The sequence below is a fragment of the Symsagittifera roscoffensis genome, chromosome 4, assembly GCF_963678635.1.
Source record: "Symsagittifera roscoffensis chromosome 4, txSymRosc1.1, whole genome shotgun sequence".
NCBI lineage: Eukaryota > Metazoa > Xenacoelomorpha > Acoela > Convolutidae > Symsagittifera > Symsagittifera roscoffensis.
In genome coordinates, this window is record NC_087065.1 from 36574382 (window position 1) to 36593876 (window position 19495).

Here is a 19495-nt window from a genome sequence, read left to right on the forward strand (position 1 = left end):
TTGTTTATATGAAAGTCGAATTGAAGTAGCTTTAGTTAAAAACTCAAATCAAAATGCCTTATATATTTACTTTTACATTCCCTGGATGATAAGTTAAAATATGGGGGATTTTTTCATATGGGAATTTAATCCTCTGAGGGATTTCATCCTGGGAGATTTCATCGTGGGGGGTTTTATCCTGGGGGATTTAGTCCTGGACCCCTATGTATGAGTTGTATCGCTGTGTAATAACCTTCTTAGTCTATTGTAACATTTTGCACCTTTTTGGCATTACCGCTTGTTTACGCGGAGCTCAGTATCGCTATTAAAACTGAGTTTTATAGTTTTTGAATGCTCTAAAAATTTTTCGATTTTTGTTTCTTGCTGATTATGATTTTGAACACAGATGAACACTTGTGATTAATTCAACGTTCTTCTTCCATAGGTAGAACTTGAAACCAAAAGAGAATTCTTGGATAAACTTCCGAAGGACAGATATTCTTGTAAGTCAGGAGGAGTTTTATCGGATGGGCTAATTTATGATATACGCGAAGTTATTATGTTTTTTTTTCATGTCGAGTAATTTTAGTACTTGGATCATCAGCTGTCATCGCCGAACTCAAACATTGTGCAGCTAAGGCAAAGTTAGTTTAAATCAATTTCAATCATATAGTTTTGCCTTGTCGTTACTTGCCTAAGAAAAAAAGTATGGTTCAGTTATGCGTGTAGGTATCTTTGAATAATTCACGTGTTAGCTTTGTTGATATCAATGTAATAAAGACACGTTAAAGTTTAATGAAGTCAAGTTTTTTTGTTTAAAAAAAGAAAAGTTTTTAAAAAAACGATATCTGAGAATCCGGTCAAAGTGTAATCATTTAAAAAGGTCGATTTATGACAATTTTGAAGCGTTTTATTATAATTTATAAATATTTTTAGGGCGATCTGTACAGTTGCGTCCAGTCAGTCGGATAACAGTGGTAGCATGGGTAGCAATTTTGACATCGTCAAGTTATCCATTCCAGAACTGGTCGGTGATCTGTTGTAAACATTCAATCAATTTCTGAAACTTAATTCTTTTACACAAGCGTTATATTGGTTAAATATTTTCAAGGTCGACCAACTTATCATCCTTTAATTGTTTAGGTAACTGTGGAAATTATAGTTTTACAATCCGGAGGATCAGTTCAACATGTTGCAGTCACTTCTTCGAACTTGCCATGCGATGTTGTGTTGTGTGTCAGCGAGAAGTTCTCGCAACTGCTCAAACAAGCCAAATACAACGTAAGGTTCCTGTGATCAGAGTTACAATAAAAATCATTTTATTACCAATCCTTTTTTGCCAATGAAACTCGCACAGTGAAGGAAGATATTGTTCAAATATTTTTAGCAGCATATTTTTTGCGCCAATATATTTGAGCATCATCATTTTTATTCCCCTTATTAAATTGCTTCCTGGTATTTGTTCCAGGCTATTGACTCGTAAACTGGATCTCCGTTGTTCGAGTCCCGTTTTGTCTTGAATCTTTTGCTTTTCATGGCTCATTTTCGACATGACTTTTTTGTTGTTGCATTTTTAGTACTCCTTTTTGGATGTATTTGCGTGTGTCAAAATTGCTAACAATTTTCTCAGAAGAGTTCACCTGGTCGTACAAACTATTTGGAACTCAAACATTAATTTGCTTGTTGTCTTAAAATTGTCTGACGCTCTAATAGCAATTTACCAAGGTTATGTTTTAGTTTTTTTTTGTTCCGACCAGTGTGTTTTAGTTTTTTCTTATTAAAGACCTTCTAGTCGTGATTCGAACGACATTTAAAATTTTTCAAAAATGTTTCCTTCTATCCAGAAAAACCGGTCGGAAATGTCGTCAATTTTCGAGCGAGTAAAGCGATCGAGTAACGTCTGTTATTTATGAAAATTAGAAATTTAGGCTGTAAAAACCTGATCTAAATTGTTTTTTTCTTTTTTTTTATTTATTCATTTTTTGTTAATAAAAATGGGGTCGGAACATCATGTACTACTTGCACAGCAACCGGCTGTCCTTGTTTTTGTTGATTGGAAATGGAGTTATTTTGCAGGAGTTCGGCAAGTTCTTCAAGAGCTGGATTGGACTGTATTGTGACAACATCGGAGACAGTGTCAATCTCAAACTGAGACCCAAAGTCATTTCGGCCATCAGTGCACTCCTATCGGACATCGAGGCACTTAACAAATCATTCATTGTCGGACTAGATCCAAGGTGGGTTGAAATAAAAATAGAAGAATGGGATTTTTGTCTGTACAGATTCAACTTAATTTATTGGGTTTTAAGCAATTGTTCAATTTGAGTGTTTTGATCTCACATTGCATATTGAAAGCTTAAAAGCTGAATCATCAAATATTTGGGTATGTCTGTTGCTGGGGAAGGTTAAATTGGCGAACTTTTTCTAGGCTGAATTTTTTTCACTGGAAACTTTTAAAGTTACTATTGCCAGGTTTTCTCCTTTGCAGATCCCTTCTTATTGATGTTTCACGTTCCTGATATAATATCATAGGGTTGCTATGGGGTGCTTATGAAAGATGAACTTATTCGTGTTGTGTTTTTAGTATGAAAAGTATGATCAAAAGTGTTGTTCATGGGAATCCTTGTGGGCTTTTCGCGAAAATTCCTCAAGGTAAATAGTAGCGTATTTTTTTCTAATTTTTTTCATGCTACCTTTTTCAAACCTCCAAGTTTAATTTCTGTATTCTTTTGTAGCTCCAAAACCCCTCATCAAGTTCTATGTCAATCCCTATGACGTCATGAAGTTTGGAAAGTCAATGGAATCGGACATCTCAGGTAGGAAAATCAATGCGTAATGTACACCGAAGCATCCTGAAGTATACAGGGCTTATTATTTTGCTGAATAAAAATCAAGAATAGCGTAGACGATGCAAGTGCGCAGCGAAGTCGATGAGACATTGTTTCAAGTGTTTCTTTTTCTCAAGTATATTTTCTCCATGCTATTCAGTAGCGGATTTAGAGGTCCAACGCCTCCCTTCTCAGGGGTTCGACCCCCTGACCAGATTTGGAACCGGGCCTGAATTTGAGGCTCTGCCATGGGAAACAAAAAATTCAAGCTCGGCTGAGGCCCATTTTTAATGAGAACACGAATTTCTTAACAAAAAAAAAGAAGTTGAAATTCGAATATGAACTTTGAAAAATCAAAATTTAATAAGCCCATTGGCCGCAGCCGATCCTAGCAGTTCGATTTGGCTCAGTTTTGCAGTAGAAAGGAGTGCACTCGTGGCAAGGCATTTTAGGCGTGTGAACTCTATTGAAAGTCAGGCCCGGTTGCTGGTCCTAAAAATGAGGCCCGAGCCCGGCTCGTAAAAAGCCCGGGCCCTGTTCTAACTCTGTCCCTGACTACCCAAAGTGTCCTTTGGTAATATTATAAGACCTCCATTTTTGGCCGGCTGACACTTTTGAAATTTTCTAAAAGCTTTTTCGGCGCCAATCTAACTTTTTTTGAGGGTGGAGCGCTCACCGAAAAAGGTCGAAAGTTCCCAAAAAGGCGTTGTTTGGTCTGTTTTTTGAAAAAACCCCATGAAGAAAATCCTTAATATGCCCCTGATAGTATTGAAGACCTCTTTTGGCGATCATACATATAGTTTGTACTCCCCAAAACTATCTGACGATCCACGCCGTATTTTATTACCTCGCGCAACACGATATTAAAATTTGATCGCCACGGCAGGATAGCGTCAATAAAATAAATCCAAATGCAAGCGATGAACCAAAAATACAGTTCTTAAATGGTCCAGGACTAGCACTGTTCATTACGGTTCTTCCCTTTGATTTATACTTGCAGAAAAGAGAAAAAATTTGAGATTCCATTGACTTATTTTTTTCTGAACCTGTTTGGGTCTAGTGGAGATATAAATAACGAAAGTGAACTGAAAGAAATCTGTCGATGGAAGTAATTTTTGAAAAGGATATTTTAAACTGTTGCCTAAAAACACCATGTGATGAGGCGGCTCTTTTAACAGTCGATGAACGTTGTGAAGCTCTTGAAAAAAAATCATCACGACCTATATAAGAGCCTTCACAACGTTCATCAAATGAAATTTTATTAAAAAGAAGGCAAACTCCACTATCGAACAGCAAAAGTAAAGGTCACAAAAAATGCGATCAAATTCTAATTCAAAAGTTGATTTTATTTTTCATATTTTCCAGCGGCCGTATATTTTTCTTTTAAATTCGAAAGTCAATTTTTTTTCTGTTTCCTTGCCTTCATTGGTTCTTGACATACTGTCTGTTGGCTATGGTTTTTGATGCCAAAAATTATGTTTTATATGAGTGTGATAGAAATTTTTACCCAAGCGAAGTTTCTAGTTTAATGTCAGTTTGCTTTTTCTAATCCAAATTGCCTATATCGCTGCACTTTTTAATTGCAAATTTTGTTGCTAGGTTTCCATGCATGATAAAAGCATAAACGTAGTTCAATAGCATATTCCTCCTTTTTTTGAAACCAATTGCTAATTTCCAAGGTAGCTTGGGGCAGAAATTAAAAGGGAAGACTTCTGAACGGAACATTGGGGTTCGGCTCTCCTTGATTGTAATTTTTTAATTTTAGAAGTGGTTATTTTGGCAGTTAATATTTTTGTTTTGAGCTCTTGATTTACAATTTTTTATAATTTAAACACTCTTAAAACTTTACACTTGAACACTGGCATATATTCTTGTCAGGGGTACCATTTGGTCAGATTTTTTCAGTTTCATGCTAGGTTTTCATGGTGAGTTTGTTGATAAAATGAAGAAAGAGTTTCACTGCCCGTTTTTTCTGTTGGTTCACGAGAGTTATGCAAGTTGAATGACAATGAACTCAAAAGTCTCTACTCAGTGGAACAAATTCGATGAGAAAAAGCTACTGATTTTCCAGAAGTCTGATGAGATAGCAGACTGCACGTTTCGCAGCCTAGGTCAAATCGCTGAATTCTTCAACTTGTCGTCGACAGAATTACTAGATGAGTTTCGCCTGAGTGTCACATGAACGCCTGCTTTTTCGTTATTCGAGGTATTCAACAACACATATTCAATATAGAAGCAACATCACTTTAGATGAAACTCGTGACGTCCGTACTAGCACTGTGCCCTCACAAGATGATTTAATCAGGTTTCAGTAAATTGAAGTTTTTCGAAAATGGTTATCGTTGCAATCTTGGGCTGAAGATGTACCAGGCAGGTTTAAATGAATATCTATTATCTATCTATATATCTATCTGTCTATAATCTATTATATTTTTACATGCGGGCTTCACGATTTCTTCATGTTCAAGCTTTTTCAATGTTTTAATTGTGCATTTTTAACAAAGAATTTGTCACGTTTAAGCTATTTCGTATATTGCAGTTGTTAAGATATCGATTTTTTAAGTTTGAATTTAGTGTTTGTTTCACCGGGTTTAAAACTAGCAAACCAAAAGTGGGATGCTGTCAGGGTTTCCTTAGAGGTTGCAAGTTTGGCCTCCAGTTATGATTAACCAAATTTTCTTAGCCTACGAGTTACGACAGTTTTTGTGAGCTTCAAAAATTTTTCAGAAAATTAAAAAAAATCACTTGATTAGAAACTCCCAACCCTGTAGTTGGGCTCTGTCAGGATACTCTCAGGGGTTGTGAATCTTGCCTTCAATTATGACTGCTGAAATAATTGTAGTTTTCGAGATATGACGGGTATTGCAATCGGGTACTAGACTTTTTTCCCGTAAACAACTTTGTCCACAGGACTCATCTGGACTCGTGGTACCTTAGTTCATAATAAATTCAAATTTCTTAGTGTCTCCTGTCCATTTAGCCTGGGGGTAGCGAATACGCCTGGGAAGCCAAAGGTCTCGGGTTCGAACCTGAGTACGACCTGTTTTACCGGTAATTATTCAGGTTCAAAAAAAATTCGGCCTATTATTTGTCTGCTTATGTTTCGTCGGCTTAGTTGCCAGATCTAAGAATCGTTTTTTTGCATTAAACAATTTTCACTGTAATTGCTTCAAGTGTTTTCGAATTATAAAAATCCGGCGGAATTGAAGTTTGTTTATAATGCTGGTTGTAATTTTACCAACTCGGTTTTTTTCATTTTTTTTTCATTTTTGCCTTGTTTATCTGGTAGGTAAGTTTCGGCTTAATTTATATCGATCTAGTAGCCTCTTATTGCGTCGTTCGGGAATTGAAAAAAGTTTGTGTGCTTTGATGGGAAAAGGGACTTAAATATATTTTTCTATTAGCTTAGATTTTTGTTTGTATTTTTTTTTCGGCATGAAAGGTCTCCGCTCAGGGATTTTCGTTTTTGCTACCACATGGTAATTATAAATTCAATCAACCATCTGGCGTTGAGGTGACACAAGACAGCTTTTCTTTATTGACAATGTTTCACTGATAAAAACGATTTTTTGATTTTTTTTCTTCAAATTTTTCCGTTTGATTTTATTGTTACTTTTTAATTTTCAGAAAAAATAGATTTAGAAAAAATATAAAGTTTTGAAAATTCTAAATTTGTAGTTGGGTACTGTGAGAGTACTCTCTGGAGTTCCAAATTTTGAGTCCAAATGCGACTGCTCAATTGCTTTTAGTTTTCGAGATGTAACGTTTTTTGTCTTTTAAAAATTGTTCTAAGAACTTAGATATTAAATTTCACAAAATTTGAATTTCCCATCTCTATGAAGAGGCTCTTTGAGGGCACTCTCAGGGTTTGCGAAAGTTACCTCCAAATATGACCGCTCAAATCTTTGTGTTTTTCGAGATACGACGTTTTCTATGATAGTTTCAAAAAAGTTTTTAGGAAACATTGGTTTAAAATTTTCTCAAAAGTACTCTCAGGAGTTGAAAATCTTGCGTTCAACTACGACCGCTCAAATGATTATATTTTTTATAACGTTTTTTGATGTCTTTATGAAATTAGATTTAAAGAAATTAGATCTAAAAAACTTCGCAAATCGGAAGTTCACATCTCTATAGTGAGGCGCTCTCAAGGTACTCTCAGGGGTCCCTAATCTTGTTTCTTTTAAGCTCAACCTTTGACTTACACAGCCTTTTTCATAGTTCGAGCTTTCGTATGAAATATGTCAACAAAAAGGTCAGTTTTCTGGTGATTTCGTTGGTTAGATTTTTGGTTTGAACTGGTAACCCTAGATTTTTGAAGTGATAACCCTTAATTCTTGTATCGCAAAAGGTGCGAAGCTCCGCTTCGCCTGTGCTTGATAAGTGAAAATTACAACGAGCTTAGCTTCTTAAGAAAGAATTGTTTAATCATCACTGCATGATTACATACGTGCAGCTTACGTTATAGTACCAGGCTACTTTCATTGCTTGGGTTAATTTCATTGTAATTTGGAACCCAATTCTAAGAAATTAGTAATTGCACTCACCTATATGAAATTAATCTAAAAGTAATATTAACTTTCTGCTGCAGATTTGCCTGCAAATGTCGGAATCACAGCTCATTTGGAGTTCCAGCAAATAAACTCTCCAAAAATCTTGTCTGAAGCCGGATTTCTGACCTCCAACAACCCTTCCTCAAAGAGCTCAAATTCAGTACGTAAAGTGCAGGTTGCTCCTTTGGTAACGAGTATCCAACCTTTGAAGATAGCACCGACGCTTAATATAAACAACAGCTCCCCAATGCCAGTCGCATTCTGCCTTACATTTCACAAGCCGATGCCCCTTTTCGCATGCTACGTGAAAGAACTACAGGAGTTCACAAAATCGCGTAAGTAGTTTTGCCCTTTGTCAATCTTTGCATTGCGCGTCTGTGTAACATATCGTTCATTTGCGGATGCATTTGTTAGGTTTGTATTTTCTATTGGCGGATGGATTTAGGACATTCTATTTGCGGATCGATTTGTTAATAGGTTTGTTTTTTGTGTGTTTAAGTGGTTTGAGGAGTAATTATGGTACCTCGTCAACTCGCAACAAAAGACAATTTGCAAAAAAGACTACTCGCAAAATCTTAAGAAAAAGTCAACTCTGAAAAAGAGAACTCAAATAAAAATCCCAAGAAAATCAAATTTTCCTTTAATCTAAATGTGAAAAAAAAAGCGATAGAATATCAAAACTTTTGCGGCGTCCAAATTATAAAGGGGTTCTACGGATCAAAGTTGAATGAAAAAGCTTCAGCTGCGAAATAATATCATTGTTTTGATACTTTTTAAGAGTTTCTGATATCCTTTGTTGCAATTGTTCATCTTTAGGACGTTTATAGGGCTATTCTCCGGATTTTAATCGAATCAGGCGATTTTCCGTTAAACTTTGCTCCTTCCTTATTTGCTGAATGAATTTCAGTGGGGTGCGCATAACCCATTCCTTTTTGAAAAGCTCTATGCCATCCTTTGACCGAATTGTTGGTTTTTTATTTCACCTTGTCGCATTATTGAACTGATTTCCGATAGCTGGTTTGAAATATGGATATTTTCGTAGAATTTCAAGTATATATTGCCCCACGCACGTTTTTTCAAAATAATCGAGATTTAAACGGAGCTGCTTTCTCTCAGTTGTTGTGCCATATTGAGCTTATGATGACAACTCCAAGTCGAATTCATGAATGAGAACCAGCGCAATAACAGATTTCGCTTTCTTTCTCAAGTCTTTGTCGTTTCTGAATTCAACCGCCAGTCCTTATTTTTAGTTTTTATTGCCAATTGGCCTGCGCAAAATGAAAAAGCACTCTTTTACAAACGCTTTTGGAAATTCCGATTTGAAAGCAAAAATTGCTGGTTTTTTGAAATCAATAATAATTTCTGTTGGCTCTAATAGTAGGTTAAGTTCACGTAACAACCGAAATACTTGTTGATATTGCTTTTGAGTTTTCGTTGTAACAGAGAGTAAGCCATTGAGATGGAGAAGTTGTTTATAACAGCATGTAGAGTATATACTTGATAAAATAATGATGGACAATTTTAAATGTGCCATTAGCGTGCCAAGTTTTGTAACGCTCGAGAATATCCAAGTTTGCCTCAGTGGTGAACACGAGAAATTGGTCGGAATCCCCTTTTTGGATAACACAAAAACTTTTTGCGAAACTTTCATTTGCCCCTCACCCCCACCCCCCCCCCCCTCCCCGAGAGGTATTGCAAATAGTTAGGTGTATGTTTTAAACTTTTCATCAAAGCTTGTTTTTGCGTATTTTCTCCACGCTTTTAACTGCTATGCACCTTAAATGATCATGCTTTTTCACCTTTTTTTTTAAACCGAAGTGAATAACAACATATTTAGAAACCAAAATGACGGTTTTACAATTAATGCAATCAAAGTTTTGGACTGAATTTTTGGTGTTAAACCAACAAAAAACGATTGTATCTTTCCCCAGTTAGTGTTTTGAATTAAGTATAAATTAATGGATATTTAGTGGGGTATTACCGGTCTTACTTTAGGAGTAATTAAGGGATTATCTTACGAGTTTATTGCGAAATGTCCTGTTTTGCGAATTGTCGTAATTGCTAATCTATACGAGTTGTCGTGTAACGGGTAATTACTACGAGCTTTAGAAGCCACCCTGTTTTCGGATATAATGAAGGAGTTTTTGACTATGTAATTAGCAGATTTGAAGCGAGACTGTGTTTAAACTACCTTGCGTATATTTTGATCATAGGCAGGATGCGTAAGTTGGATTCTGGTTCAGTGATAAGTAAGTTAGGTCTCTAGTATCTCGCATATGCACTAAATCAATTCGACAGTCTTCGATAGAATCAATACTTATCAAGTGAAACACTTGCAGTTGCTTGTTTTTTTTTGCTCTAAGGATAATAATGACGAACGATGATAAAAAGCTGTCAAATTGGTTTATTCATTATGTTTTAATGCTCTGTGCTCTTTTTGTTACCCTTGTGTTTTTTGTTAGCTGCCTGGCGTCGGTATAGGTTATCGGTTTGTATCGATAACTCAGAATCTGGGTTCAGATTGCTGTGTTTCAGTTTTGCTGGATTCGAAGGAGCCTCTTAATTGGCTGTACGCCATGTCAGCTTATCAGGGTGTTGTGCCGGACTACGCTCATGAATATGCACACGCACTGCCCAGCTGTGACCTTTTAACACTAATTGACCTTGACAGGAGCTGCGAAGAGGTCAAATCTGCGACTGGGTGCTACATGGTGCAATCTGTCTTGTTCACGCACGTGAATCCGTTGCCGCATATTGTTCACATTATGCGCAAACAGGCTGCAATTAATTCTCTCATCGGCGAATTGATGAGAAAACAAGGTGCGCCACAGTTCTTCGAATTCTAATTGATTCATCAGAATAAAAATCAGCGTCACGCACCTAACATTTCTCTAGACACCAATGTGCCTCAAAAAGATCCATCTACTAATTCATATGTAGTGTAAGCAGGTGCGGATCTAGGATTTTCTCGAGGGGGGCGCGGATTTTCAAAAAAAATCGAAATTTTTGTCGACCTTTTTTTTTTTAGTTCGACCAAATTGATTTTTTGAGCTCTCCCAAAGCACTGAAAATGTGCCAAAGTTTCTGCGCCGCAGGCAAACTTGTGAAAAAACAGGCCAAAAAGGGCGTTTTTTCGGCGCGCGCTCCCCCCTGAAAATAAGTATATATTGGCGCCAAAGGCGCCTTTAGAAAATTTTTAAGGTCAGTCAGCCAAAAGTGGATATCTCAAAATAGTACAAAGGGGGGATATTTTGGGTCGGCATGGGGTCGAATCCCTGAGGGAGGGGGCGGACGCCCCCCTCTCCCCCCCCCCCTCCCCCCCCCCCCTAAATCCGCCCCTGAGTGTAAGGGTCTAGGACAACAGGCCGACGGGACTTCAAGTCGAAGGGAATTCAGGTCGAAATTTGAACTTTACAAGCACCTCAAAACACTTCAAAAATTTCAAAAATGTAGGCTTTTGAAAAATTTAGGCAAGTTTAGTCCATAAAAAGCGTTATTCATGCACCAGGGGTTGACAATGCACCACTTGGGGTTGGCATCCGTTAATAACATGAGCCGGTTTTTGAAATACATACATTATAAACATGAAAAACGCATTCAACCGTGTTTTATTTTTGAACTTTCCTAAACATCAGTTAGAGGCTTAATTTTTATGAAAACGCCAATAACTGAAGAAAGATATGAAATTCAGAAATTCTTCAATAAAATTTTCAAATTAATCATATTCACAACTTGATAAGAAAAAATTCGGCTTGAAGTCCCTAGTTCTACGATTCGGCTTGAGGTCTGTCGGCTTGATGTCCGGCACCCATAGTGTAAATGTCTCGTTTGTGTCTGTGCGTGGATTCGTTTGTTATGCCACTCCTTCACAGCTGAACCAATTTGATTGGCTTTTTTACATAGTGAGATATACGCATCGTATGCAGTACATGGTTTTGAAAAACTTTCAATTCGGCCTTTTAGTTCTTGAGAAAAAAGGGATAAACAATAAAATCATGTATTATCTGTTTCCGTTGCAGTTCGTTTCCATTAGATGACAAAAATTTGTTTTTCAATTTCAATTAAGGCCCACTATAACAAATTATTTTATTGAAGATATTTGAAGCACTGAAATTTAAGTAATTAGTAGCTTTTGGTTCCAACTTCGGAAGAAAATGACGATATTGCTTTTAGCGCTTCCTGGAACTGCTAAACATGTCGATGTGGTCATTCTCAGTGTAGAAGAAATTCAGATCATGTTCACTCATCCTCTCAAAGCCAGTTGTAAAGTTACTGGTAAGTGCATTCTGGTTAGTCGTAAGATACTTTGGATACAGTATTCCTACTACCATACATTAGTATGCTCTTGTACCAAGGATCTGTCTTAGGTCATAAAGTCAATTTTTTGAGCTCTCCTAAACCAATGAAAAGATGTCATTTTGCCAAAAAGAACATCCTGCGCCCGATAATTTTTTTTAGGGTACCTGCCTTTTTGAACAATTTTTGGAATGTTTTGACCATATAGATTTTCCAAGCTGATTCCACTGTCAAATAAAGTATACATTGGTGCCAAGTTGGTCGGCCAAAACAGGTGTATTAAAAAGGTACCAAATTGGGAATCCTTAGGAAAGCGAATTATTTATTTATTTGGGGCGGACCCTTTTTAAGTCTGATTCGAAACCTAGGACTTTCGGCAACGCTTGTGTCTTCGTGATTCGTCCGTCCGAAATTTTTTGAATGATGGTTAAGGGACAGCAAATGTGACTTTCAGTTTTGGCTGGATTAATCACTAGAGAATTTTATGAATTTATTTTCAAGGAAAGTGAGGACTTGTCTGTTTTAGTTGAAGTGAAGCTACTGCACCCTGACTTCGCCAATCCCTCGTGCAAAGTGACCACTTCTGACGGGGTCTTCGTGTGTGACGATACATACGCGACAACTATACTCAGAAAGTATGTGTCTTTCCAAATTTTACAACGTGTTATTTAACTGCCAAGGTTAAGTTATTTATCGCAGATTGAGCTTATTTGGCGTGTCAGTTGTTTGAAAATTCATTTGATTTTTTTCGGAGGAGGAGAATTGATGTAGATTTTTTGAATTCAACTATTGAGCGATAAGAATTGTAAGCGTAACGATAAGCTCTAGATATCATTCAATAGGGTCGTTGCCTGTTGATTGATGGTTTTATGAAGTCTTAAATGGTTGCTTGACTAGGTGTGGATCTCTTGCTCATCTGACGAGAAGTATTCTTCGAAAATGCAACTCACTCAACATAGATGTGTGTACTCCTCCTCAGAACCCATCTGCCAAAGTGGCCCCTCCCCTCACGCCCACAATTGACGTGAAGTCTGTGATCTGCTTCGACAAAAGCAGCATTGACAACGGAGACTTAGACACAACTGGCAGTAGTAAACTCTTGTGCGGGATCTCCAATGTATCTCCCGTATCAGTGCAGTCGATGAAATTATCTGATATGCTCCAATCAGACACAATGTCGCCCGCCTCATTGCAGTTTGACGAAATTGTCAACCATCCAGTCCTGATGAACAGTCAATCTATTTTGTCGTCTTCGCATGCCCCCACCTCATCAGGGAGCAGTTCGGCTGCAGCCCACCGAAAAAGATCCAGAGCTAAGTCAATCCAAGATGAAGAAGGAGCTGCTAAAGGAGTGAAAGTGAAACAAACAAAAGTGAAGAAGTCGATGTCAGTTGCAGGCCCAGCTCCATCCCTGCCTTCTTCATCGCCGTCGTCCTTGCAATTCCAGCAATTTCAAATGCTCTCAATGATCACAAATAATCAGCTGTTTATGACATCGGCAATGCTTCCGCCGCCCTTAGCTGTCACGCCCGAAATTCTACCAAATTCTTCGTCGGCGTCTCAGAGCAGTCCAAATTCTACATCAACCGGGTCACAAGAGTCGAAACTGAGAGAAATTCTCAATTCGCCGAAGGGGACTCCCGGTGCGCCTTCAACGCCAAATCCACTTTCAGGGTTGCCATTCAACCCGCCTAGTTTCGATGCCATGAACCAGCAACGTCATTCCGGAACACCCCCAGCGATGTCGCCAATGCACCCTGAGTTTCTTTTGAATCAACAGGCAGCTCTTGCTATGCAGTTTCAGAACATGTACGGAAGGGGTATGAAACCTTCTGGAATGTTCTCTCCAGTTTCTGGTTTGCATAATTCCATGGATCCTTCTCAGTCATCGCATTCGTCGTTCAACTACCCGCCTAATTTGGCGCCTTTTCTTCAACAGTCGATTAGCATGCCAGGAGGATTCAATATTGACTCAAAATCTATTTGTCCATCTCCGTCAACGACAATAACTCCCTCTAGTACGCCTGACGTACACAATTCAAACTCAAATTCAATGTCGGTAGACTTTGACATGCACGGTAGGAACAACTTTTCGTCGACAATTGTCAATTCTGAAGAAAAGGATAGAGAGCGCGCAATGAAACACCTGGCAGAGCTCATCAAACAGCTTGAAAATAAGAACAATCTCAGCAATGCTGAAATCGAGGCCATCGAGCTGCAGATGAACCAGATTTCAACCAAGTTGAGAGAAGCTGGTTTTAATTCTGGGGGTAAGTTTGGTCAGAATTTTCCTGGTACTGGTAATAAAAGAAAAGGTTCGCATGATTTCACTGACTCCTCCTCAGTCTCGTCTAATCAGAGCTTGAACGAGAGTCGAAATTCGACTGACAGTGTGTTCACAGTTCCTACTAAGAAGTCGAAAAACACAGGACCACCTAAGAGACGAGGTAGGCCTCCGAAAGGTGAAGGCCAGAGTCCAATCGGCCAATTGGGACCAAAGTTCAATGCGAAAGCAGACAGTGCTTCCAATGATGGTATGAGTGGCACAGGAACATCGCCGGTGAAGAAGATGAAAGCCTCGCTGCTGTCTTCGGGGAGTAAAAACAAAAGCGAGTTTGATGCGTTTGAAATGTCAGATGACTCAAGTGACTCAAACATGGCTGCCTTGATGATGAGTACAGTTCCGAAAAAACCAAAGGCACCTAAAAAGAAGAATCCAAAAAAGATGGTGCAACCAAATGCTGAGGCTTCGGAATCTTCGACAACGACTACTTACAAGTCTCTGAACAAATCGGATACAGTTCTGGTAATTAAAAAATTGCAAGTGCAGCCAGCGTCTTCTGCCAAAGATGAGCATACTCCTGCTGCCAGTTCTCTATCAGGCGGCACTGCTGCTACAACCATGTCATCCCACCCACCATCAACCGTTACGCAATCCTCTGTTGGATCATTGGCCGTTGCGTCACCATATTCTTCGCTATCAGGGCCATTGACCATAAAAGAAGATAAAGTATCTTCCGAACCAACATTTGGCAATAGCCCTGGAACAGATCCATTGCAGTCTAATATCTCGTTAAAACCTTCGTCGGCAACATCGGGAGTTAAAGAACAGCCGTTCAGTCTCAATTCTAAAACCCAATCCGAGGCAACTAAACAAGCATTGTCTCTAGAAAATAAGTCATCGCCTATGAAAAACCTGTTAGCATCATTCACGGCCGAAACAGCGGGAGTTGGATCTATTCCAACAAAAGTAACCACCGGTGATGTGACTTCTGTCAAAGAATTGTCGTCTTCAAAAATGTCGAGTACCACAAAAGATGCGATTTCGTCAGTCTCGAATGTTTCTGTTACCTTAGCTTCTAAAGACTCGGCCGGAACCGATATGCTGCCTCCGACGAATGTAGGAAGCAAATCACCGAGTTCATCTAGTCCAACGAAAAAGAGACCAGGATTAGAAAGTGTTGTAAATAAACTGGCCGGACATTCTCCTGGATCTGCAGGTTCCCACACGTCTCCCGTTAGTCACGCGTCAAGTTCAACAGGAATGTCCATAAAACCGTCTATTGTCGCAAACACATTGCTTAAACCGGGATCTCTCAAAACTAGTTCTGGCGTATCTTCAAAATCGGAATCAAAAAATAAAATGAAAACTTTGAGTTTGGAGAAAACTAAGTCTGAAAAGAGTTCAAGTAAGATTCTAAATCCAAAACCTGGATCACCGATAGCTTCAACTCTTCCAGCTTTTTTGAAGTCTACTAATAAGCTGAGTAATTTTGTGATTCCGAAGAAAAAGACGAATAGTTCCGGAAGTGGTAGTGGCGGAAGCTCCGATTCGGGAGCTGGGAGCTCGGTTGAATCAGGAGCCAATAAGTCAACTGTTTCCAACGTAACCCCTGCTTCATCAGTTCACTCTGAAACCAAAGAAAAATTAAACAGTGCCAAACTATTCGATTTTCCCTCGAATGATGAGTCTTCTGTCGCTATACCACCTCCACCGACTGCTCCTAGGAGCTCAGCAAAACCGACAACTGGTACAAACTCGACTCCATTGCCTACAACCCCTAATTCGTCTGGCGGCGGAGGAAGCTCACTTGGTTTTTCAGCCAAGGGTGCATTAAGTATTCCCCTTAGCAGGGTCAGCGGAGTGTCTTTGAAGCCAGTACTGACTCGAAGTCCAATAGATCAAGACCCAAAACCGTTGAACCTCTCCGCAGATGCAGACAAATTAGAAATTATTTCCGAAAAACAAGCAACCGAAAATATGAATTGATGTATTGAAACTAGTTAAACTAAATTTAATTTAAATTTTTTTATTTTATGTCCTAATTGATGGCTTTATCTGGCAATAAAATGCATTCTAAATGCTGCTAGTGGGCAATTTAATCATTTAAAATCCCGAGACTGTTTTTCAGTCAAAGGTTAACCAAGTAGATTAAGAAAAATGAACACATGACTCTTGGAACAACATTAAGCTCAGACGTAACCCGAGAATACGCTTGATTAAAAAAATGATACGCATATAATTTATGCGACTGGTCTCTCTCGTAAACTCTTGGTCCTTTTGGACTCACATAAAAAGACTGCTCATATCAGGACAAAGCGTTGATTGTTCCGACTGCCCTTTAACTGGTCTCAATAGTTTTTGGTTTATGAAAATTGACAAACTATGAATTATTGGTTGGTTTTTTTACATAAATTTTAAGAATTTAGATTGAATCGTGAATGGAATTAAAAATACTAATGAGCTTGCCTCACTTCAATTTGGAACAGTTTTGTGGTGCGGGATAATTAGCCACGTGTAAATAATGCGCGTTACTCTTTCAGCAACAAAGTGCGAAAAGAGCAGATTCGTTTGACAGGGACCTATTAAGTCAGGTTAGAATAGTGGTGAGCGCGACCCTTCTGTGAACACGAAGATCCATCGATGAAACCCCCAATAGAAAAGTTCTTTTGAAAATTGGTATGAATAAAAAATCAACCCCGAGCTTATATTCCTTACTTTCATCGAAAGTCGGAACAATAATATCGAAAACAACTCTTTATGATCCTTAAAAAGATACAAAATTTATCTCTGGTCTGAGGCACTGCTATTTATTGTAGTCACGCTGCTGCAACAAGAGCAATGGGATCTTGGGGTCAAATAATTATAGTAAACAATGGAAGCAGTATGTTATTTTGGAGATCAAAGTATTCGTTGGAATGCTAAGAGTCTAAGCTAGGCCCTCGTGTAAGTTTTCCTTGAGATAAAAAAGATACGTTTTGATCAGCGCTTAGAACAAAGTTGACTGAAAACTTGACTGCAATTTCTTAAGAAAAATGCCCAAATCTGAGCAATTTTGTATTTCGTAGCTAAGTAGTTTCCTGTATTCCTTTTTACAAAAAAAAACTATACGAGGGCCTAGCTTAGATCCTTTGTGTTCCAACGAATAAATTTATGTTCAGAGTTTCAAGCTGCTTCCGCTGTATACGAAAAACTTTTGTCATTAAGATCACCACTCTTGCGCCCTTAAGTTAAATGGCCTAGCGCCGCTTTGAAAAGAAAATGTCTCATGACTGTAGAACCGATAAAGCAATAGTCGTTTCTTGAATGTAAAACTGGATTTGCTGCGAGCCTTGAGTTGAACAAATTATTAATGTCAAAGGTTTTAAATCCCATAATTTTTCAAAAATTAACGCAATGGAAAAATCTCTGTACTGTTGTATCTTTCGCAGATCTCGGGTAGAAAGAGATTTGGTTAAATACGTCTATTACGTTCATTAAAACTATACCCAATCTGATTTCATCGTTTTTTGTATATATTGAATAAAACTCCTTTGACCGGCAAAATTATGGCACTGTCTACTCAAAAAAGAGCTCCATCTAAAATTCGATTTTCTTCATATACTTGTAGCGTAAACGGTCGTAGCGTACATACCCAGCCTCCCTAAAATAGTTTGTGCGAAAAACAGGCAAATTTTTTGTGTGTTTATAAATTACTCCGCCAAGTTGAAGTTGAGAGAATCTTTTTTTGTTCCGACTGTTAAATGAAGTGACAAAATAGTTGCCCTCGGAGGTTTTTTATTCAGACAATTTTTGACTTTTCATTTAGCCATCTTTGACAGCGGCTTTTTTAAACCAGCTGAAACTTATTTATGTCTCGAGATCAAAACTAAAAAGATAATTCACTTGCATTTTTTTGTTAAAAGGGGTTTGAAAAACACAAATTTGATATTAACGCGAGATTGATTTTGTCTTACTATAGCACGAGCGGCTATTTGAATTCATTCCAAGTTGCATTGAGCCTGGCATTTTTTATGTTATTAGAAGCAAAACGTCTAGTATTTTATTTTAAAACACCTTTTTCAACTTCTAAAAATCTTTTGAATTTTTCACTTTTTTGATTGACTTTTTGATTTGAAAGGCAGTCGTATTGTTGAGAGCTCCGGCCTGATACGAACAGTATTTTTGTACACACAAGCGAAATAGCAAGCGTATATTCATATAGCATCCACTTTTTTCAACGCTTTTTTGTGGCACCCTTGCTGCACAACTTTGGAACTTGTTGTTTTTGAAGCTTTCCAATCAATTCAAATTTAAAAGTTTTTTTTTCAATTTTTACTCATTAGAGTTGTTTTGTGATGCATATTTTAAGCTTTTTTAACCACCAAAACATCAGCAAATTGATTTAGTTTCATGATTGATTCGGAAGACTTACAACTATTATGGAAGGATCTCTATGAAACTCTTGTTTTGTGGTTAAACTTTGTGTTCAAATGAACCAAAGTGTTCAAGAGATCTCTCTCTTAGAGACTTTCTTATGACACACAAAAAAATAACCCATAAAATATATTTCGAACGTAGTTTTGAACTGACAAAATTAAGGCAAAATAGAGATTATAATCGATTATAATTGATCTTAAGGGTTTTTTGTAAGAACTATAATCAATTATAATCGATTATAAGAGATAATAATCTCTTGGAAAATATCACGGTTATAATCAATTATAAATCCTTTTAACCCCTAACTTTTGTAACTATAATCAATTATAATTGTCAAAAAATAATCGTAATAATCCGTAATAATCGATTACTTACGCCGAAACTTGGATGCGGGCAGCATCATATGATTGCGGGTTCAAATCGTACGTGGGCTGCAGTTTCAGACTGAGTGCCGCTAATTTCTGATTTTAACTATATATTAGTATAGTAGTTGACTAAAAAATTGTGCTTGAGTTGGTTTTTTTTTCAACTTGAAAATTGTTCTCAAAATAAAAATTTTTGGCGTTTTTTCTACGCAATTACTTACTCCTGAATTACTTACTCCCTGAGCGCGAAATGAAAAAAAAGATGTTTCAATTGACATTTCTCAAATAAAGTTTCGGGGCTACAAAACTGAAAAAATGTGTCAGATGAGATAATTTTTCACTGAAAAGATCACATTTCTTAAAAAACATAATGTCAGCGGGAAAAAAAAATCCGACTCAAGAATTATTTAATATTGGTTTAAAAGTAACCGATTGACTGAAATCTTGCGTTAATACCAGCGACATTCATCATGTATATATATGTTTTAAAAATCTGGTCTTGTTTCAACAGATACGTTTAAACACGTTAAATTACAGTCAGTATTTCTGGAGCTGGCCTCTAATACAAGGGATATTTATCTTTGGTATATCCAATCAAAAGAGTTTTCAACGGTTTAAAGGTAATTTTTTTAGTAGTTCAAATGTAAATAAATAAATTACCTGCAATTATGTTTGCTAAGTCATATTTGGAAAAACTAACGAAAAGCTCAGCGATCCAAGATTAAAGTTTTAGACGTTTTTTCTCAAAAAAGGCCCTAGAGAAGTCAAAAGGCAGTC

The 19495-nt window shown here is 37.6% G+C and overlaps 1 protein-coding gene across 1 annotated transcript in view; it reads left to right on the forward strand.

Moving 5' to 3' along the window:
- The window catches only part of LOC134845158 (mucin-2-like), a 428810-nt gene extending 412756 nt beyond the window's left edge, over nt 1-16054 (forward strand). Inside the window, exons 4-15 of the mRNA XM_063862038.1 lie at nt 425-482; nt 569-623; nt 916-1006; nt 1123-1260; nt 2056-2216; nt 2564-2631; nt 2715-2795; nt 7396-7692; nt 9893-10177; nt 11531-11632; nt 12180-12288; nt 12551-16054. Of these exons, the coding sequence (XP_063718108.1) occupies nt 425-482; nt 569-623; nt 916-1006; nt 1123-1260; nt 2056-2216; nt 2564-2631; nt 2715-2795; nt 7396-7692; nt 9893-10177; nt 11531-11632; nt 12180-12288; nt 12551-15923 (4818 nt within the window). The 3' untranslated portion in view covers nt 15924-16054. The remainder of the gene's footprint in view (nt 1-424; nt 483-568; nt 624-915; nt 1007-1122; nt 1261-2055; nt 2217-2563; nt 2632-2714; nt 2796-7395; nt 7693-9892; nt 10178-11530; nt 11633-12179; nt 12289-12550) is intronic.
- The last annotated feature ends 3441 nt before the right edge of the window (nt 16055-19495 follow it).